General features: G+C 43.0%; 1 protein-coding gene across 1 annotated transcript in view; it reads left to right on the forward strand.

The window, feature by feature from the left end:
- The window catches only part of myom2b (myomesin 2b), a 119,084-nt gene that overhangs the window by 25,553 nt on the left and 75,821 nt on the right, over positions 1–17,710 (forward strand). Inside the window, exons 7-9 of the mRNA XM_078213233.1 lie at positions 5,694–5,786; positions 17,022–17,110; positions 17,224–17,274. Of these exons, the coding sequence (XP_078069359.1) occupies positions 5,694–5,786; positions 17,022–17,110; positions 17,224–17,274 (233 nt within the window). The remainder of the gene's footprint in view (positions 1–5,693; positions 5,787–17,021; positions 17,111–17,223; positions 17,275–17,710) is intronic.

A 17,710-nucleotide genomic window follows, 5' to 3' on the forward strand; every position in this document is an offset into this window, starting at 1 on the left:
GGGAAAAATCCACTGGTAGTCAGACTTCGAGATTCAGAAAATACGATTTATTAAACGGAGCTCCGTGGAGACAAGGCACATGTCTGTAGCAAACCATCTCTCACTCGAATGTCAGGAGCGGTTCATTTTTATACCCTTTACACAATGGGTAAACCGGTGATTCGAACATTATCACATCGTTTAAGCAAGTACAAACAGGTATAGACATTTAACATAATATGAATGGGTACATTTCCTCATGTCTGTATCTATCAATGGTTAGTTTTGGCTCATTCAGGTGTTAATTGGTTTCCTCGCATTCATATTTTCCCGCTTCCTAAGGTTAAGCTAAGCTCTTTGTTTCGGGTTTTCCTTATCTTAAAAGATGTCTTGACCCTTGGCTTGGCTTCCTGAGGTGTTTGTTTGCTATGAGTCACTGTCTGTGATTTGGAAATGGCTTGTCTGTTAGGTTTTGATTTAAAGTGATTTCTGAACAGCAGGAGCCTGTGTCTGCTTTTTTGGCTTCTTTCCCAGTTAACCCTTTATGTGCCAGGCAGCCATTTTAAAGTGTGCTCCCTTGTATTTTTCCCCTTACAAACCTATCACGTTGACCAAGCATTTGCTCTCCTAATGTTAGCTTCTTTGGCTCAATGTTAATGTCTGCCTGACTGCTCTCCTGGGACATGTCACTACATCAAAAGGGTGGCATGATGGCACAGCGGTTAGCACTGGTGTCTCACAGCGCCAGGGACCTGGGTTCAATTTCCGGCTTGGCTCACTGTTTGTGTGGATTCTGCATGTTCTCCCCGTGTCTGCATGGGTTTCCTCCGAGTGCTCCGGTTTCCTCCCGCAGTCTGAAATAGGTGCTGGTTAGGTGCATTGGCCATGCTAAATTCTCCCTCAGCGTACCCGAACAGGTGCCGAAATGTTGTGACTAGGGGATTTTCACAGTAACTTCATTGCAGTGTTAATGTAAACCTACTAGTGATGCTATTAAATAAACTTAAAACCTAAACTTAAAATCTCTGTATAAATCTAACTTGTTGTTTGGTGCTTCAGATATAATATTGTCAGCGACTCACAAGTCAGTATAATTGCAAACTGCAGTCACATTCCTGATAATAACAACGTTTCTAAACGGAAGAAATTGGTTATAACGATTAAAAATATCACATTCAAGTCTTACAGCTTTCTTAAATTGACTTGTTCCAATAAGACAAACCATCTGTATCTCTAATACACAGTGATCACAGCTGGCGCCCGTAAAGCCTGCAATCTCCCTCGCAGACAGTGTTAGTAATAATGCGAATAAGTATTCATATTTAATAAAGCATTGAGCTGAGACATACAAGGCTACATTCCAGTTGGTAAAGTTCATGTTTGAATGCTTAATGTGCTTGTGCTACATTGCTATGCGTGCTATTTTTATGCAGGCATCGGGCATCACTTAAGATAATCAAGTTAACACCTGCCTAAAATAGCTCAAACAGAAATGTGGTATGAAGTCATTCAGCTCCACTGTGAACTTTGCTGATCAGAATTTAACTCTTACAATTTACATCAAATAAAATACTGAGGGAAAGGTGCAAAGCAATGACTTCATGGCTTTACCTTTGATTACTGATTATTGGTTATTTCTGATTACTGGAAAACAACAGCTCATCTCTATCTGCAGGCTCTACCTTCTGACCAATTTACACCATTCTTCAACTATTATCTGAGGCTCAATAGATCATAAGTATGTCATTGGGTCTTGTTCAAATTTAGTTTGTCAAGGGAAGTATTTACAGGGTACATTGACCCCTGATGCCACATGGGGCTGGGTTTCCTAGCAAAGTAATTAAATCCTCCATTGATAGTTTTATGACATGGTTTGCATCCTTTACTGGAATTTAACTCTTGTGGCTGAGCGCCTAAAGTCCACTTATTCATTGCATCCCTGTTGAACTACAGAATGGAATTTGCTTCATTGTATCAGTTTTCACTAGTCTGCATGAGGAATTGGAATAAAGTTTGAGCATCCTCATTAATCAACATCTGGAAATTATGTGAATTACGGATGTTCCACATTTTTAAGTGTCAGCTTTAGTCCGTTTGGAGGAATACTGATTCAGATTAGAAAGTTGTGAGTTCAAGTTTCACTGCAAACCTTGAGTGTATAAGCCTGGAAATATCTGGTGCCCTGCTCTGCTGCCATATATGGCATGTGGGCCCCTTGTCTAATGCCAGAGACACTGTCCAACATTCTGGACATGGGGTGTGTGGCCTAGCTGGAATGGGCTGCTGGCAGCTGCCAGGGTGTATCCTGACCAAAGCCAGCTGGCACCTGCAAGGAAGAACACAGTCCTTCACTGGTCCAAATGGGCTAAAGAAAAATTAAACTGAAAATTTTCAACTCCCATTGAAGCTGCACTGACCAGAGAAGGTGACCCCCATTACCTTAATATAGTAAAGGTTTGGGTCTTTCTGAAGAGTCCATGGAGCCTCTGGATAGGCATCATTTAGGAAGGGATGTCCCAGAAAAGGCTGTACATTTTCCAAACACGCCACATTAACATGGGATAAAAAGGCAGATTGATGATCCATGCCCCCATACCTGTTGTTTCAAGATTTGGGTTAAAATGATGCAGAATTAGGAGTGGTCCATTTTTGACATCAGCAACCATACCCCCCCCCCCCCCCCCCCCACCATTGCTCCTCATGCAATTAATAGGCATGTTTTCCATTTGAAAGCAAAGGTTGCAATGACTATCAATTAAGCATTAGCCTTGTAGTGCAATACCTGTTATACCGCATGCAATGTTTTAAGATGGGTGCTTGATTCAGATTGAAATAAGAGGTATTTTAATTACCATGGATTTGGGAAATACAAAGAAGGGGTGATTAAGGATTATTTCATTGAGAATGTCACACATCTCCATAAGATATTCAAGTTCAAAACAAATGAGTTGAAATCTCAAGGTAATCTTTCTTGTACATTACCAGTTAAAACTAGTCATGCTAAGCTTGAAACGAAGGCCAAGATTCTCCTCAGTATTGGCAAAGGCTGATGTTGGGTGGGAAAAGTAGCACTGAAGCTCCTGACAGCAATGTCGGCTTTCTCTGGAACTTTGAAAGAAAAACTTTAAAGTCCCACTGATTCACCTAGCCTGCCAGCACCTCAGACACTTGATACTCTGAGGCGCCATTTTTTAAAGTCCGCCCCAGTGCACAACAAAAAAAAATTTCACCCAGGTGCATCCCCCTGGTACTACCCTGGCACCACTGACTGCCCTGGCACCCATGGCACTATCCAGTCACTACCTGGGCATCATCACCTCCTCCCTGAGCGCTACACTCAGCTGAGCTCCCCTGGGGGTACAGCTTGCCAGGTGCCTTCAGAAACGAGTCATGCTTCATGCCATCTTGCTATCATGCTGCCATGGATGGATATTTTGACGTAGGGGCTAATTCTGGACCTGATAATGATGTAATTTTTTTATAATAATGTTCCCGATGTCTAATGTTGGGAAAGGTGGCCCTTCACTGATGGGGGGTGGGGGTGTGTGTGTGGGGTGTGGGGGGGGGGGGGGCGGGGGTGGGGGGCGGAGGGGGATGGTGAACAACTGTGTCATATTTTCCCGTCACCGTGAAACATGACCTTAGATTTCCCATGACATTTTCCACTCCCATTGTTGAACCCACCCAATGTGAACGGGAGCGGAAAATCCCAGCTGGAGTGTCACCGGTACAAGCACATGTCTTTTTTCATGAGACCAAATATTATAGGAAGGGTAGATGAAGGTCGACTTGATGATAATGCTTGTAAACAATTAGTCTGACGATATCTGATATGTGGCAGAAAGCACAGTGTACATAAATGAGTCTTTGTCTGATTGGCAGGATGTGAGGAGTGCAGTCCCACAGAGGTCTGTGCTGAGGCTTCCACTTTTTACAAATTCAATGACTTAGATGAGGGGAGAGAAGGCATGGTAGCTAAATTTTCCGATGACACAAAGATAGGTAGAAAAATATATTGTGAAGAAGACATAAGTAGTTTGCAGACAGATATAGATAGGTTGAATGAGATGCAAAAATCTAGTGGATGGAGTATAATGTGGCAAAATGTGAAGTTGTTCACTTTGGCAGGGAGAATAAAACAGCAGAGTATTACTTAAAGGGGGAATGACTACAGAATTCCAAATTGTAGAGAGCTTTATGTGTTCTTGTGCATGAGTCATAAAAAGCTAGTATGGAAATACAATGGGAATCATAGAAGAATCATAGAATCCCTACAGTGCAGAAGGAGGTCATTTGGTTCATCGAGTCTGCACCGACCACAATCCCACCCAGGCCCTATTCCTGTAACCCCACATATTTAACCTTCTAATTCCTCCTGACACTAGGGTGAATTTAGCATGGCCAATCAATCTAGCCTGCACATCTTTAGACTGTGGGAGGAAACCGGAGCAGCCGGAGGAAACCCGTGCAGACACGGGGAGAACGTGCAAACTCCACAAAGAGAGTTACCTGAGGCCGGAATTGAACCCGGGTCCCTTGCGCTGTGAGGCAGCAGTGCTAACCATTGTGCCACCATGACGTCCATACGCTGATGGAATGCGTTCCTTTATTACGAGAGGAATTGAACATAAAAGTAAGGATAATAAGTAAGGGGAATTTTCTTGTCCCACCAGCCACAGGAATCATAGTGGGAAGGGGGCCAACTTCGGAAGGGATTTTCCGGTTTTGGGGTGAGCGCGGCCAGAAAATTCCGCCCCGCATCTCAAGTACTATGTGCAGTTTTGGTCTCCTTATTTAGGGAAGGATGTAAATGCGCTGGAGGTGGTTCAGAGGAGTTTTACTAGATTGACACCAGGAATGAAAGGGTTGTCTTGTGAAGATAGAATGGACAGGCTGGCCTTGATTCCACTAGAGTTTAGAAAGGAGCCGGATAACTCATTAAAGTATATAAGATCCTGAATAATTTTGACAAGGTGGATATGGAAAGGATGTTTCCACTTGTGGCTGAGTTCAGGAAGAGGGCATATTCCTTTAAAATTAGGGGTTGCCCTTATAGAACAAAGATTAGGAGAATCCTTTTCTTTCAGTGGGTTGTGCAACTTTGCAACTCTCTGCCTCAGAAAGCAGTGGAGGTGGGGTCACTGAATATTTTTAAGGCAGAGGTAGACAGATTCTTGTTAGGCAAGGGAATCGAAGGTTATCGGGGTAGGTGGAATGTAGAACTCGAAACACATACGGATTAGCCATTATTTTATTGAATGGCAGAGCAGGCCCGAGGGGCCTACTGGAGTGTTTTCTCATGGCAGAGGCAGTTCACCATTTGCCGCTGGTGGGATCTTGTGGTCCTGCTGAAGTTAATGACCATTTGCATTGCACCGCTGGGAAACTCACTGGTGGACTGGAAGATCCTGTTGGCAGGAAGGGGTGGAAAAAAATCCCACCCAAAAACTTGTATATATATCACCTTTCATGATTTCAAGATGTCCCAACGTGTTTTTTAGCCAACAAAGTATTTCTCAAGTGTAGTTGCTGTTACAGTGTAGGAAATCTATTATTCCAATCATAGATTAATAAATGAGATTGGGTGGGGTCATAAATCTCATTGAGGTGAAGCATCTCCTTGTTCATCCTGACTAAAATGAATTAACATTGGTGTTAATCCCCTGTCTTTATCCAGAAGTAGATTATCTGACTTATTTGTCTTTTACTGGAAGGTATAAAGATGACGTCTACATTGATCAAACAAGTGAACCAGCCAAATATAGGATGGATAGCTACTACGGAGTTCACTCTTTGGAGATTAACCGGTGAGTTTACACAGAAATATAAAAGAAGCTTCAAGAGGTCATGGTAATCATGATTGTGGTTTTTTTATTGTGTTTCCGTCGAATCATAGAAAACTACTGCATAAAAGGAGACCATTCAGCTCATTGTGCCTTGTGCTGGCTTTTGGCAGAGCTTTGGAAGTTACCATTGAATCTGCTTCTATCAACTTTCAAGCAATGCATTCCAGTCACAAGAACATGCCATGTGGAAAAAATAATTTCCTCTTGTCATCTTTTTTTTTGCCAATTATCTTAAACGTGTCCTTTGGTTACTGACCCTTCTTCCTCTGGAAAATAGTTTTGCCTTTTTATCCTATCAAAATTGTTTATGACCTTGAATATCAAATTTCCACTTAACCTTCATTGCTCTAAGAATAACGACAGTGTCTTCAGTCTCTCCACATAACTGAAGACCGCCATTCCTGCAGTCAGTCTAATAAATCTCTTCTTAACCCTTTCCAAGACTTTAACACTCTTCCTGAAATGCAGTTCTCAGAACTGAACATAATAGTCTAGGTGAGGCCTAACTATTGTTGAATAGAGGTTTAGCATGACTTACTTTTGTATTCTATTTCTCCATCAATAAAGGCAAGAATCCTGTATAATTAACAGCCTCCCCAACTTGTCCTGCTAGATTCAAGGATGTGTGTACTCATTGCCCCATTTCAAATTGTACTGTTTTGCTTAAATTGCCTCCTTATTCTTTTTACGTGATGGGCTGAATTTAATGCAACCCATCGCGGCAGGAAAATAGGTGGCTGGGCCTACTGAATTGTCAGATTGGTTCCGCATCAGTTTTCAGGTGAAGGCAAAACCCCTAATGATGTTGGAGGATGGAAAGGGTTGATGTACTGCTCACATACACTGACCCCGTCACATGCTGTTTATTTTTTATCACTTACTTTATTTTCAGCTTAACAATTTATTGCTGGTGCATTGTCTTACTTTTGCTCAGAACTTGTTTCTTTCCTTAATAGCCCAACTTTTTGTTTGAAATTCAGTTTATTGATCTCCAAAATCTTATCTTTCTGAAATTTTGTCATTATGAGTGAGCATAATATTCAAACGTAGCCCCCCCGATTGAAAAGGTTGGACAAACCTGCCTTAGGCTTTAATTTTGTTAGCAAGTCTATTATTCTGTATCCGTTATATTCTTTCCCATTTACACCTTTCATTTACTTTTTAAAAAATAGATTGTTTGCATGGTTCCATGTTTGATTCATTAAGTCAATCATCATAATCAGTTTCTATAATTCTCATTGAAAACTTTGCCAATGAACAATCATTCCAATGACTTAGTGGGAAAATCATCACATGACATGTTGTTGGAGCATCCAGATGACATCCTGGTCATTTTTCCTTTTGCTTAGTAAGCTGATCCACATTGCAATAACTAGAGATAGCCTCAGCAGCCCTGGGCTAGGAAGGGAACAAGTTAATCTCATCACTTCTCTGCTGACTGCCTGGAACGGACACCATTTTGAAAACACTGTGAGGGCGATCTTACCAAAAAAATCCCAAGTGCCAAATGTGTATGAAAACGGGAGAGAATCATGCCCATTTTTAGGCGAGCTTTCAGATGATATTTTATGCCACTTAGTGTGAAAGAAGAGGCAAAGTGTGATTCACGCCAGTAGGGGGAGTGGACAGAGTCTATTCTCGCCAGAAAACCAGCTGCTCACAGCTAGAGGGCACCACTGTGCATGTGTCGATCTCTCAGTGTTCTGTGTACAAATGTACAGAGGACAGAGAGATAGATCACTCCCCCCCCCATCCCTCCAATTGCTGGGCTCTCCAGCCAATCGCTATCCTTATCCCCCCTCCCCCGGCTAATTGCTACCCAGATATCACTTCCCTCTCGCAAACTGCCACCCCAAAGCCTAACCAGCCGATCGTCGCCCCTAAGAATCCTCGATTGCAGAGTGCGCAGCTCCCCCACATCTGCCTTTCCTTAGGCCCCACCCCATCAGGCTCTGCCCTCTCCCCTTCGGCTCTGCCCCATGACACTGCCTAGTGCCTGGTGGGCAGTGCCAGGGTGCCCATTGAGCACTGCCATGCTGGCAATGTCAGGCCAGGACTGCCAAAGGGGCACTGACCCTCCTGCCCTCAACCACTGGTGGAGCCTCAATGGCCTCCGATCCCACCGGCAAGGCCATCATATCTGGTCTCCATTGATGGGGACCATATGTGATCCTCACCAGTGAGGATCTCCACCAGCGAGGCCATTAAGGCGAGTGAGCCCGAACAATTGCATCCAGAACTCACTAATGATATTCAAATCAGCTTATAAATATTATATAACCTTCCAGGGTGCGAGGCTGATTACACCAGCTTTACAGTGCTGGTAGTTTCGCGAAAGGCAGGAAACTGGGCATAAAGCCGGTTTTTCGCCTCTCTCGCGTTCTTACCGGCTCGGCACGCCAATCATCTGGTGGGACAAGCCAGTAAGATCACCCCCAGTGTTCCCATTGTTGAGGACAGGATGGGGTTTGGTCTGGTTCCTCTCCTACATTCCAGTGCTTCACTAGTCTGCTGACATTTGCCGTTGGATATCCTCTTGGAATCTGTCTGTTTTGGGAAGGTTTTCAAAGATTGTTCAGAGGAAAGGTAGGGGAGGGGGAGCCTCTTGCAAAATCTCCACTCTTTAAATTATCCACCAACACTTTCCTCTCCCTACCTCTCCCTACCTGTAAATGAGAGTGAGTGAATGGGGATTGGCCTGTGGCTGGTTGCCCAACATGCCTTGTTCCTCTGAGAAGAGGATGGGATAAAGGCTGGTTTGGGGATTCAATAGAGAAGAACACAAGAGGCCAGGATCATCCACCCCTGCGGGAGGGGACTGGCAGAAAGGGGGGCATAAAATTGGGTGAGACTCGTGCCCATCACCCACCCCTCTCCCCCATTGGTATTTTACTAGCAATGAGGATGAGGGGTATTGCGTGGGTGCTGATGGTATTTTACCAGCAGTGAGGGTGAGGGGTGTTGCATAGGTGCTGATGGTATTTTACCAGCAATGAGGGTGGGTGTGAGGGGTGTTGTGTGGATGCTGATGGTATTTTACCAGCAACGGGACGGGGATTGCCCACACTACATAGCGGACTGGCTATGGGCTTGGTGGGGGAGGGGAGTGGTCCCACCTGTTTGGGCACTCTTCCTAGCGGAGGGTTCCCCCCACCCCCCCTCAGCAGAAAGAGCCATCTACCCTGCGCCCTCCCCCACCTGAATGCCCACACCTTCTTCGCATCCTGTACAGTCTCCCAATCGTAGCACCTTCCCACACTGATGGAGCCTTCCTGACTGTCCCTGGACAGGTTGTCTCACTTACCTTCCATCACTTGTCGCGGACTGACTGCAGCACCAACCATGGATACCGCTTCTGGTGGTGGTGCCAGATCTGGAGAAGTGGGACATCTTCCCTCAGGGGGATGAAAACCATGACCTCAAGCAACTAATTGCCTGATAACAGTAAATTCTGTTGTGGCTTCCCGGGCTAGCAGGAATGGGCTCTGTCCCAACTTTACAGCTGATGATTTGGGCCACTGCCTCTGTGTAAAATGCAGCCGAGATTGACTTTGGTTGAATCAGCATTTGTATATCAGCTGGGAACCTTCCGTTACTAACATAAAAGCACATGTTTTGCATCTGTGTGAATTCCCACTTGTTTGGAGTATGTTTAATGTTCATGTGTACACCAGACACATGCTGATCTAACCTTGGATATACATGCTCTTTCTTTATTACTTTCAGTTTATCCTTCCTCCTTTTTTCTGACTTCATGCAGTAACTGAAAGAGATTTTGTTCTTTCTTTTTGCTGCAATGAAAGCCAAATCCTGGCAATGACCCTTCGTGTTCTAATGGTTTATGGATTGGATGTCTGACTGATTTGTTCTGACCTCCAGCTGTAAGATTCAATAATCCAACCAGCAAAGCAAAGAGAAGCGATAATGTTAATGACTATCAGAGCGAGTGACTGAAGCTTTACATCATTTTAAAGATTGTAAAGTCACGTGCAGTTCAGGTTGACAGGAGGACATTTTCTATCATTTTTGGAAGTGTTATTTTGATTGGCAGTGTGTCTCTCTGAGGTTTCGGCACAATGTTCTCTTCCACCTGATATAGATGAATGAGGTCATCTGCTTTCCTCATTTGTGCTGTGGCTCTGGTCAATCACAGCTGTCCTCACCAAAGTGCTGAGCTGTTTGCCATTGGATCCCCGCTCCCTCATAGCAGATTAGATTCTTTTGGCTATCACCTTGTTACTAAGGCCAAGTTAAGTCAGTGATTTGAAACCTTTCTAATTCTGTTTTTTCTGCTCCTGGTTTATGGTGTTCAAAAATATCTGATACATAAGATCTTAATACTTGCCTACGTAAAAATAAATTTAGTGATTCTATGATCTGCCATATGCAACACAAAAAGAAAAATAGGCATTTAGTTTTTGCATTGCTGATATGGCCAAAGTTAGCTGGAAAAATAATGGCAAGTTTAATGCGCGCACCACTATTCAAACTTGAATAGCCCAGTAGTTTGTGACAAGGAAGGGATACCGCATAGGTTGTGATTCACTCAGGTTGCTGGATAAGTTACATGGATGAAAGTTCACCCTCAAGCTCCCTGTTGGTGTCATTAATATAAATCACACTCCCTGCAAAATGTTAGTTCTGCTACTTAATGATGTCAGGACACTTTTAATGATGAGATTTTAAAAGTCTTGAGTTGAACGGTCACAACATGAGATGGCCTCCACCAGCAAAACCTGAATCAATATTTTCATGTGGTATGATTTGCTTTAAAATGTTAAATATGTGGGCCCATCTGAACTCCAGGACAGATACCCCGGGAGGTACCCCAAAGCTGTGCTGGGGAATCCCTCCCTTGAAGTCCCCAGTTATGAATTACACAGTGACTGTCCAGGAAGTTCAGACTGCCACTGGACCATTGCCCTGTGATGGGAACCAAGTACGGAATAATGTTTCTACTGCCTTACAGGACCCAGAAAATGTTAGAAGAATTAAAAGCACTTCCAATCTATGGGTAACTGGATTACTGTAAGAAGTTTAACAACACCAGGTTAAAGTCCAACAGGTTTATTTGGTAGCAAAAGCCACACAAGCTTTCGGAGCTCTAAGCCCCTCTAAGCTCCGAAAGCTTGTGTGGCTTTTGCTACCAAATAAACCTGTTGGACTTTAACCTGGTGTTGTTAAACTTCTTACTGTGTTTACCCCAGTCCAACGCCGGCATCTCCACATCATAACTGGATTGCTGACAGCCCACCCCTGGATTCCCCCCAACTACCCCACTAACCTCCCCGCCTCTTCCAACTTATTCCTGAGCCCCCACAGGGCCCTCTGTCTAACCCCCCCCACTCCTCGTGACTACCCACTAATGCCCCACTGGACTAACCTACCCCCCCTCACCCCACACAGGACTCTCCTGTCACTGTCCCCCTATATTTCACTCTCCCTTGAAATCTCCTGACCATCTCACCCCCCAATGATCACCTGATCCCAACACCCCCCCCCCCCACTGATCACCTGACCTTCACCCCCTCACTGACCACCTGACTGCCCCAACTAACCAAACCTCCCCAACCAGCCGAACCAATCTTCACCTGGTTTGAGTCAGAAGGTTGGTGACAAAGGCTCGGCTGGATTTCAGGGTAAAAAGACGAAGCGCAGAATAGCAGATTGCCACTCAACTTTGAATGTTAAAGGGCAAGTGGGTGTGTCATTGTTTAAGCTCAATAATATCTTTATCCCCTCCAACTGTTGCACTAGATATCCTGTGAATAAATCATGCCTCCATCATCTGGAATACCTTCCGTGAACAATGACAGTATATTGCAGTAAGGATGAACACTGAAAGTTATGTTGGATTTCAACTTGTCATCTAAGATTTTGGACATCACACTTCAGTCCAGCCTATAACTAGCTAAAATCATAAATACAGAAGATTGGAAACTAGGCAGCACCACAAGCAAAATACAGCTTCCACAGCAGAAGTGGTCTTCCTTAGTTTAAGGCTTAACTATTACCAATTGTTAAGCATAAAAGGTTGTCCCTATGAGGAAAGATTGTTGATACACTGTCTTGGAAACAATGGTTTTTGTAGTTTGTGCGTGGATGACTACCTCATGTTTTTTCATTGCCAGAGGGCATCAGGTACTTGTTTTTGTCAATTTCCACAAGTCTATTCCACATTTTATAGAACATGGTCAGTCTATTTACCTCCCTCCAGTGCTGAGGTCAGATTCATAACAGAATTGTCCAAAGATACCCATCAAGAATGACCATTGGGGTGATTTATGCTTTTAAACTGGAACCCCTCATGTATAATGAGTAGAAAGTCGAAGGGAAGGAGCTGAAGAATAACCAAACAAAGCAACTTGCCAATGATTGTTTATTATCTAGAATTTGCTAGGAAAACAATGGCAAGTTTATTGTGCAACCTGATAAATCCAGTAATTTGAGGCAGGCAAGAGCTACCCATGTAAGTTTTGATTAGCTGAGTGATTTGCACTACTCGAATATAAAACTGCAAAACCAGCCTACCATTAACCACCCCACAAATGTTAAACAATTGCTGGACTTATGACATAAAAATGAATTAGATTTGCCACAAAAAGTTAGGGGGATTATTTCTTGATACCAAGGCCTTGTTAATGGGTAAGTAATGTTTCTGGCAGCACCTCCAGTCTGGAAGGCGAACAATGAAACTGTGGTGTCTCATTTTTGCTGCTATTAAATTGTTGCTTGAGGTTTAATAAACTTTCCATTTTAACATTTTCTTGCTTTTTCTTTCTGTCTGTTGTTTTTTTCTCTCTTTCGCAATCCGCTCTTTTCCTTCTCTATTTATTTCTCTATCTGTATCTAATTTGACTCTAATTCACAATATTTCTTTTGTTTGGATTCAGTTCTTATCCTGAAATATTATTAGTTTAGGAGATTGATGATTGGTTCCATTGTTGACTGAAATCCCAGATACCCATTTGCCCTCAACTTGCAGGATATAAATTCGCATTTCGAGCACAATAGCCAGAGTTGAAGAGCGAGGAAAATGATCCAGCTCTCAATGTAGACTGTGAAATACTCAATCCAGCAAATTCTGGACCATTATGTAAATTCCAGTCATCCAACTGAGAACATTTGGTCAACAAAGGCTCAGGCTGCTGTTCCACCACCTGGTGGTGAACACTGGGATCAACTCAGACACTTGCCTGGCCAAGAAAGTAATTCATCTTTAAATCACATATGTTGAATGATATGGATGATTCTGAGTACATATTGCACAGTAACATGATCCTATTCAAATTACTGTGCAGTAGACTAGTCATTAAGGTTTTACTAATACTCCCTTAGAATTCTTAAGCTTGGAATTTCACTGATTATACAGCACAAGTTTGTACTTCATTAATTGACTGTAGAATTAAGGGGGTCAAAATTGCCCAGTTTTTCTGGTGACCTCCCATTGTAGGTTTGGTGGAATTGTCACAAACTCAACAGGGTTCTGGCCTTAAGGTATGTTTCTTGGATAACCTTGTGGAGGTTGAACCTCTACCCATCCCTGAGAAGCCATTGATGAGGAGTGAGGGGCAGATCCAGGAGGGGTCTTCGTAGGTCATGTGCTCCCCATTGTCCTAACTCGAACTCTATAGCGTCAGCATATGTAAGTTTGGTCGCACTAGGTACGTACCCTAAATCTGTCCCTCAGCCACATTCTCCCACCGTTTACAGGGTCTTTGAAAGGCAAGTATCACAGAAATGCTCGCAAACCACCAACGGCCCATTACTGGAGGTTCCCCCTGAATAGGGGAACTTAAGTGTAGACAGTGAAACACTTACATGGTGGAACTGCCAGAATTGCACTCCTCCATGGATTATCTGAACCTGTATCCATGTCAATCTCCGTTGGGTATATATAGTGCTTTTTTGACATTTTATTTGTTGGTACATTTATATTTATTGGAGTTGTGAAGTACCTATTAGTAACTTGCGCTTCAGTGTCTATTGCTGTGAAAGTCTTTCTGTTGTGTTATAGCTCAAATACAATTTTAGTCATATGTTATATTCCCTTTTCTCACCCTGAGATCGGTCTTTTGTTTTCACTGGAAACTGGATTGCAGGGTGGGATTCCAGGCTGTAATCCTCTTCTCTAAATGCCACTTTAAATAATTATCACTTCTCAGGATTTTCTGATAAATTATTTTGATACTGGTTTTAAAGGAGCAGTGGCTTAATGAAAATGAATAATGTGAATTAATGTCTGTGGTGGTAGAGGGCTGGAAAAGCCATGAATAATTTTTAATTGTGTTGAAGCCACACTCAACTAATGTCATTTAAATAATCTGATGTATTAGTAAATAAATGATGAGTTATTCACTGAACACATGTTAACACTTATTGAAAAAAGATAATATTGCTATTTTCTTTGACTGATTCTGGACAATGACTTGATTTCGATAAAAGGTGGTAGCACCGTGTATGTTAGATTACATTTTTTTTTCCTTTTCACTCCTGAAGACCCTGGTTCTTGGTAGCTTATACCTCCATGGGTTCTTGGACTGAATGAGCATGTATGAACCTAAAACTGAGTAGCAGTAGGATTTTGACTGTGAAAGCCACTGTAAGCACAGCCCAATTCTGATAACCATGTACACTGCAGTGAGCAGGAAGCTTGAGTGACAAATTGCTGTGTGCCGTATCTGGCTTCACTGAGGACAGTTGCTTGGCTGTGCTTGTACCCACCAGCTTGGATCCCTTTCTAGGACTTACCTGCAGGTCAGCTGGCCTAGACTTTTAACTGGGATTGTCCCATCAGTGTCTGTAGCTGTATTCATGTACATCTCATTTCCAGTGAGCCTTCCTTTGGGGTTAGATTGTAAGCACGCTCCCACATCATGTTGGCTTTCTGGCCATAGTAATTTCCCTATCCCTATTTGACAATTCTCTCCTTTGTTCAGGCATAAAAGAAACCATTGTAGCAGGCCATATGTCTTCCTGATTGAGGCCAATTGATCTGAGCACAGTCTCCTAAGACAAATATCAATGGAACTTTGAGAGACACAGCCAGAGCATTAAAAGTAATTAGCCTGCTAAATGGATAAAGAGGGAGGGGCTCAGTGTTATTATCATCCCTCATTATCCTCAACATGGAATTCAGTAAACAGTTAAAATCATTCTAAAATTCAACTACTAAATAGTTTTAAAACTGTTGCAATAGACAAATTGTCTTTGGGTTTTAAAAGGATCAACAGTTTTCTCTCCCACCTTTCCAGAATAATAGGATGACATTGGTCATTTTCCTATTCAAACTGGATAGTTCCCAGGGAATCCTGGTGAATATTGACATCAATGTGGAGAATCCCTGCAAATGAAGACACTTCCAAAAGCTGCCTGAAGTAACTGGAGATAATGCACTCCCAAGCCAACAAAATTACAGAAACCTAATGACTGACGGACAGAAAAACCACAATCTTACTTACCCCTGGGATCCTTGCAAGGCAGTTTAAATGGAAAGACTACACTGATTTGTGGAGCAGAACCTTGATGTTAGAGTTACCTGAATTGACAAGAAGGCCCCAATAATAATCAGAACAGTACAGTCACAGGTAAAAAGCTGACGAGGTCAAGGATGAATTTGCCAATCTTAATGGTAAAATGGGAGTATTCAGAATCCCAACTAGCAACCAGCCTGAAAGCTGCAGTGGGAGGTGCCCCATGGGAATGGCCCTTGCCAGTTAATGGGGGTTCTGGCCATGATTTACAAAAAAAGATTTACAAGGATGTTACCAGGACTGGAAGGTTTGAATTATAAGGAGAGACTGGATAGGCTGGGACTTTTTTCCCTGGTGTGTAGGAGGATGAGGGATGACCTTATAGAAGTTTATAAAATCATGAGGGGCATAGATAAGGTGAATAGCCAAGGATTTTTCCTCAGGGTGGGGGAGTCCAAACTTAGAGGGCATTGATTTAAGGTGAGAGGGGAAAAACCTAAAAGGGACCCAAGGGGCAACTTTTTCACACAGAGGGTGGTGTGAATATGGAATGTGCTGCCAGAGGAGGTGCTAGAGGCAGGTACAATCACAACATTTAGACAGGTATGTGGACAGGAAAGGTTGAGAGGGATATGGGCCAAACTTAGGCAAAAAGGACTAGTTCAGTTTAGGAAACCTGGTTGGCATGGTCAAGTGGGCTGAAGAGCCTGTTTCTGTGCTGTATATCTCTATGACTCTATGATTGATGAGGAGTGTCTGAGGGCCAAGGAACACTGGGGGAAGCAGGGAAGCCTGGTTCATGGGAGGCCTAACTTTGTAAGGCATGGAAGTGTCCTTCTGGTCCTCTCGGCATGATGGTGAAAGGGCTGATGCTGCACTTTGAGTGCCCCACCCTCTACCCCAACCCCCATCCTTCCCCTCTGCTCAGGGCTCTGGTTAAAATTGCAGCTCAGGATCCTGATGACATCATCAGATCAGATCTGCACATTTAATCTAGGACGCAAATTCTTTCTTGCATGTGTTCTGCTTTCCAGCTCATAAGAGCAGATTAGGATCAAACATAGAAGGAAGATTATAGGGTCAGTGGAATAAGTGAATTCTCCTATTTGAACTGACCCTCTGCTGGCCTGCTTTCTGAGTAAATAGTTACAATCTGGCCATTTTTTCTTGCCCTCTTTTCCCCTAAATCTTTTAATAGAAAATGTATAAAGCTTGGGTTGCAAACTTGAAGTAATCTAAAACTCTGCTACCCATGCCTTAACTCACACCAAGTCCTATTCCTCTATCGCCCCTGTGCTCACTGACCTACATTTGATCCCAGTCAAGCAATGATTGTTTTTAAAATTCCTATCATCCTTTCCTTATCTCTGTAATATCCTGTAGCCCCAAAAATTTCTGGCATATCTGTGTTTGCCTGATTCTGGTTTTCAGCACCCCAATTTTAATTACCCCACCATTGCTGCTCATGTTTGTCCAGGAATTCTTGGGAATTCTCTGCATAAACCCCTCCTCCTCTCTCCCCCACTTCCTTAAAAACTACTCCTGGCCAAGATTTTGCTTATCTGACCTAATATTCCCATGTATGACTTAATGTGATAATTTATTTTAAAATGCTCCATTGGAGGACATTTTATCATATTAAAACATGCGCTATACAAATTGTTGTTAATGAGGATGTTGCAGTTGGTGTGATGCTATTAAGATCCACTTTTTTTGTTCTCAGATGCACCACCAGTGACACTGCTCAGTACACCGCCTTGGCTTTTAACATTCATGGAGAGGCAGCAAGCAATGCCACTGTCATTGTCAAACGTGAGTCTCAGAATAAATGTATTTTTGATCAATTTTCAATTTGTGGGATATATATTATAAAGGAGGGTGCATGATTTAACCAATAAATCACTCAAATTACCATCTCTTTTTAGGATTCCGGGGAGATGACGAGCCTTACCACTCCGTCTTGCTTCCTCTTAACTGTAAGTAAATACCGGTAAAAGTTTTCAATTACATCCACTGTGATTAAGTATCATCTGTTGTTAGAATAATCACTCGCACTGAGAACTACGCAGCGTGAAATCTTCAGCACTATATTTTTTGTACAGTCTTCTTTCATCTGTATAGTTTTGTTATCCTTATCTAAGGATATATTTGCCATAAAGGGAACACAGCAAAGGTTCACCAGACTGGGATGGCAGGATTGTTGTATAAAGAGAGATTGGGTCAACTAGGCCTGTGTTCACTGGAATTTAGAAGAACGGGAGGAGACCTAATGAAATGTATAAAATTCTGACAGTGCTGGTCAGACTGGATGCAGGGATGTTGATTCCTCTGGCTGGTGTGGGGATCTCGAACAAGGGGTCACAGTCTCAGGATGCGGGGTAGGCTACTTCGAACTAAGATGAAGAGAAACCG

This window comes from Mustelus asterias, chromosome 5, assembly GCF_964213995.1.
Source record: "Mustelus asterias chromosome 5, sMusAst1.hap1.1, whole genome shotgun sequence".
NCBI lineage: Eukaryota > Metazoa > Chordata > Chondrichthyes > Carcharhiniformes > Triakidae > Mustelus > Mustelus asterias.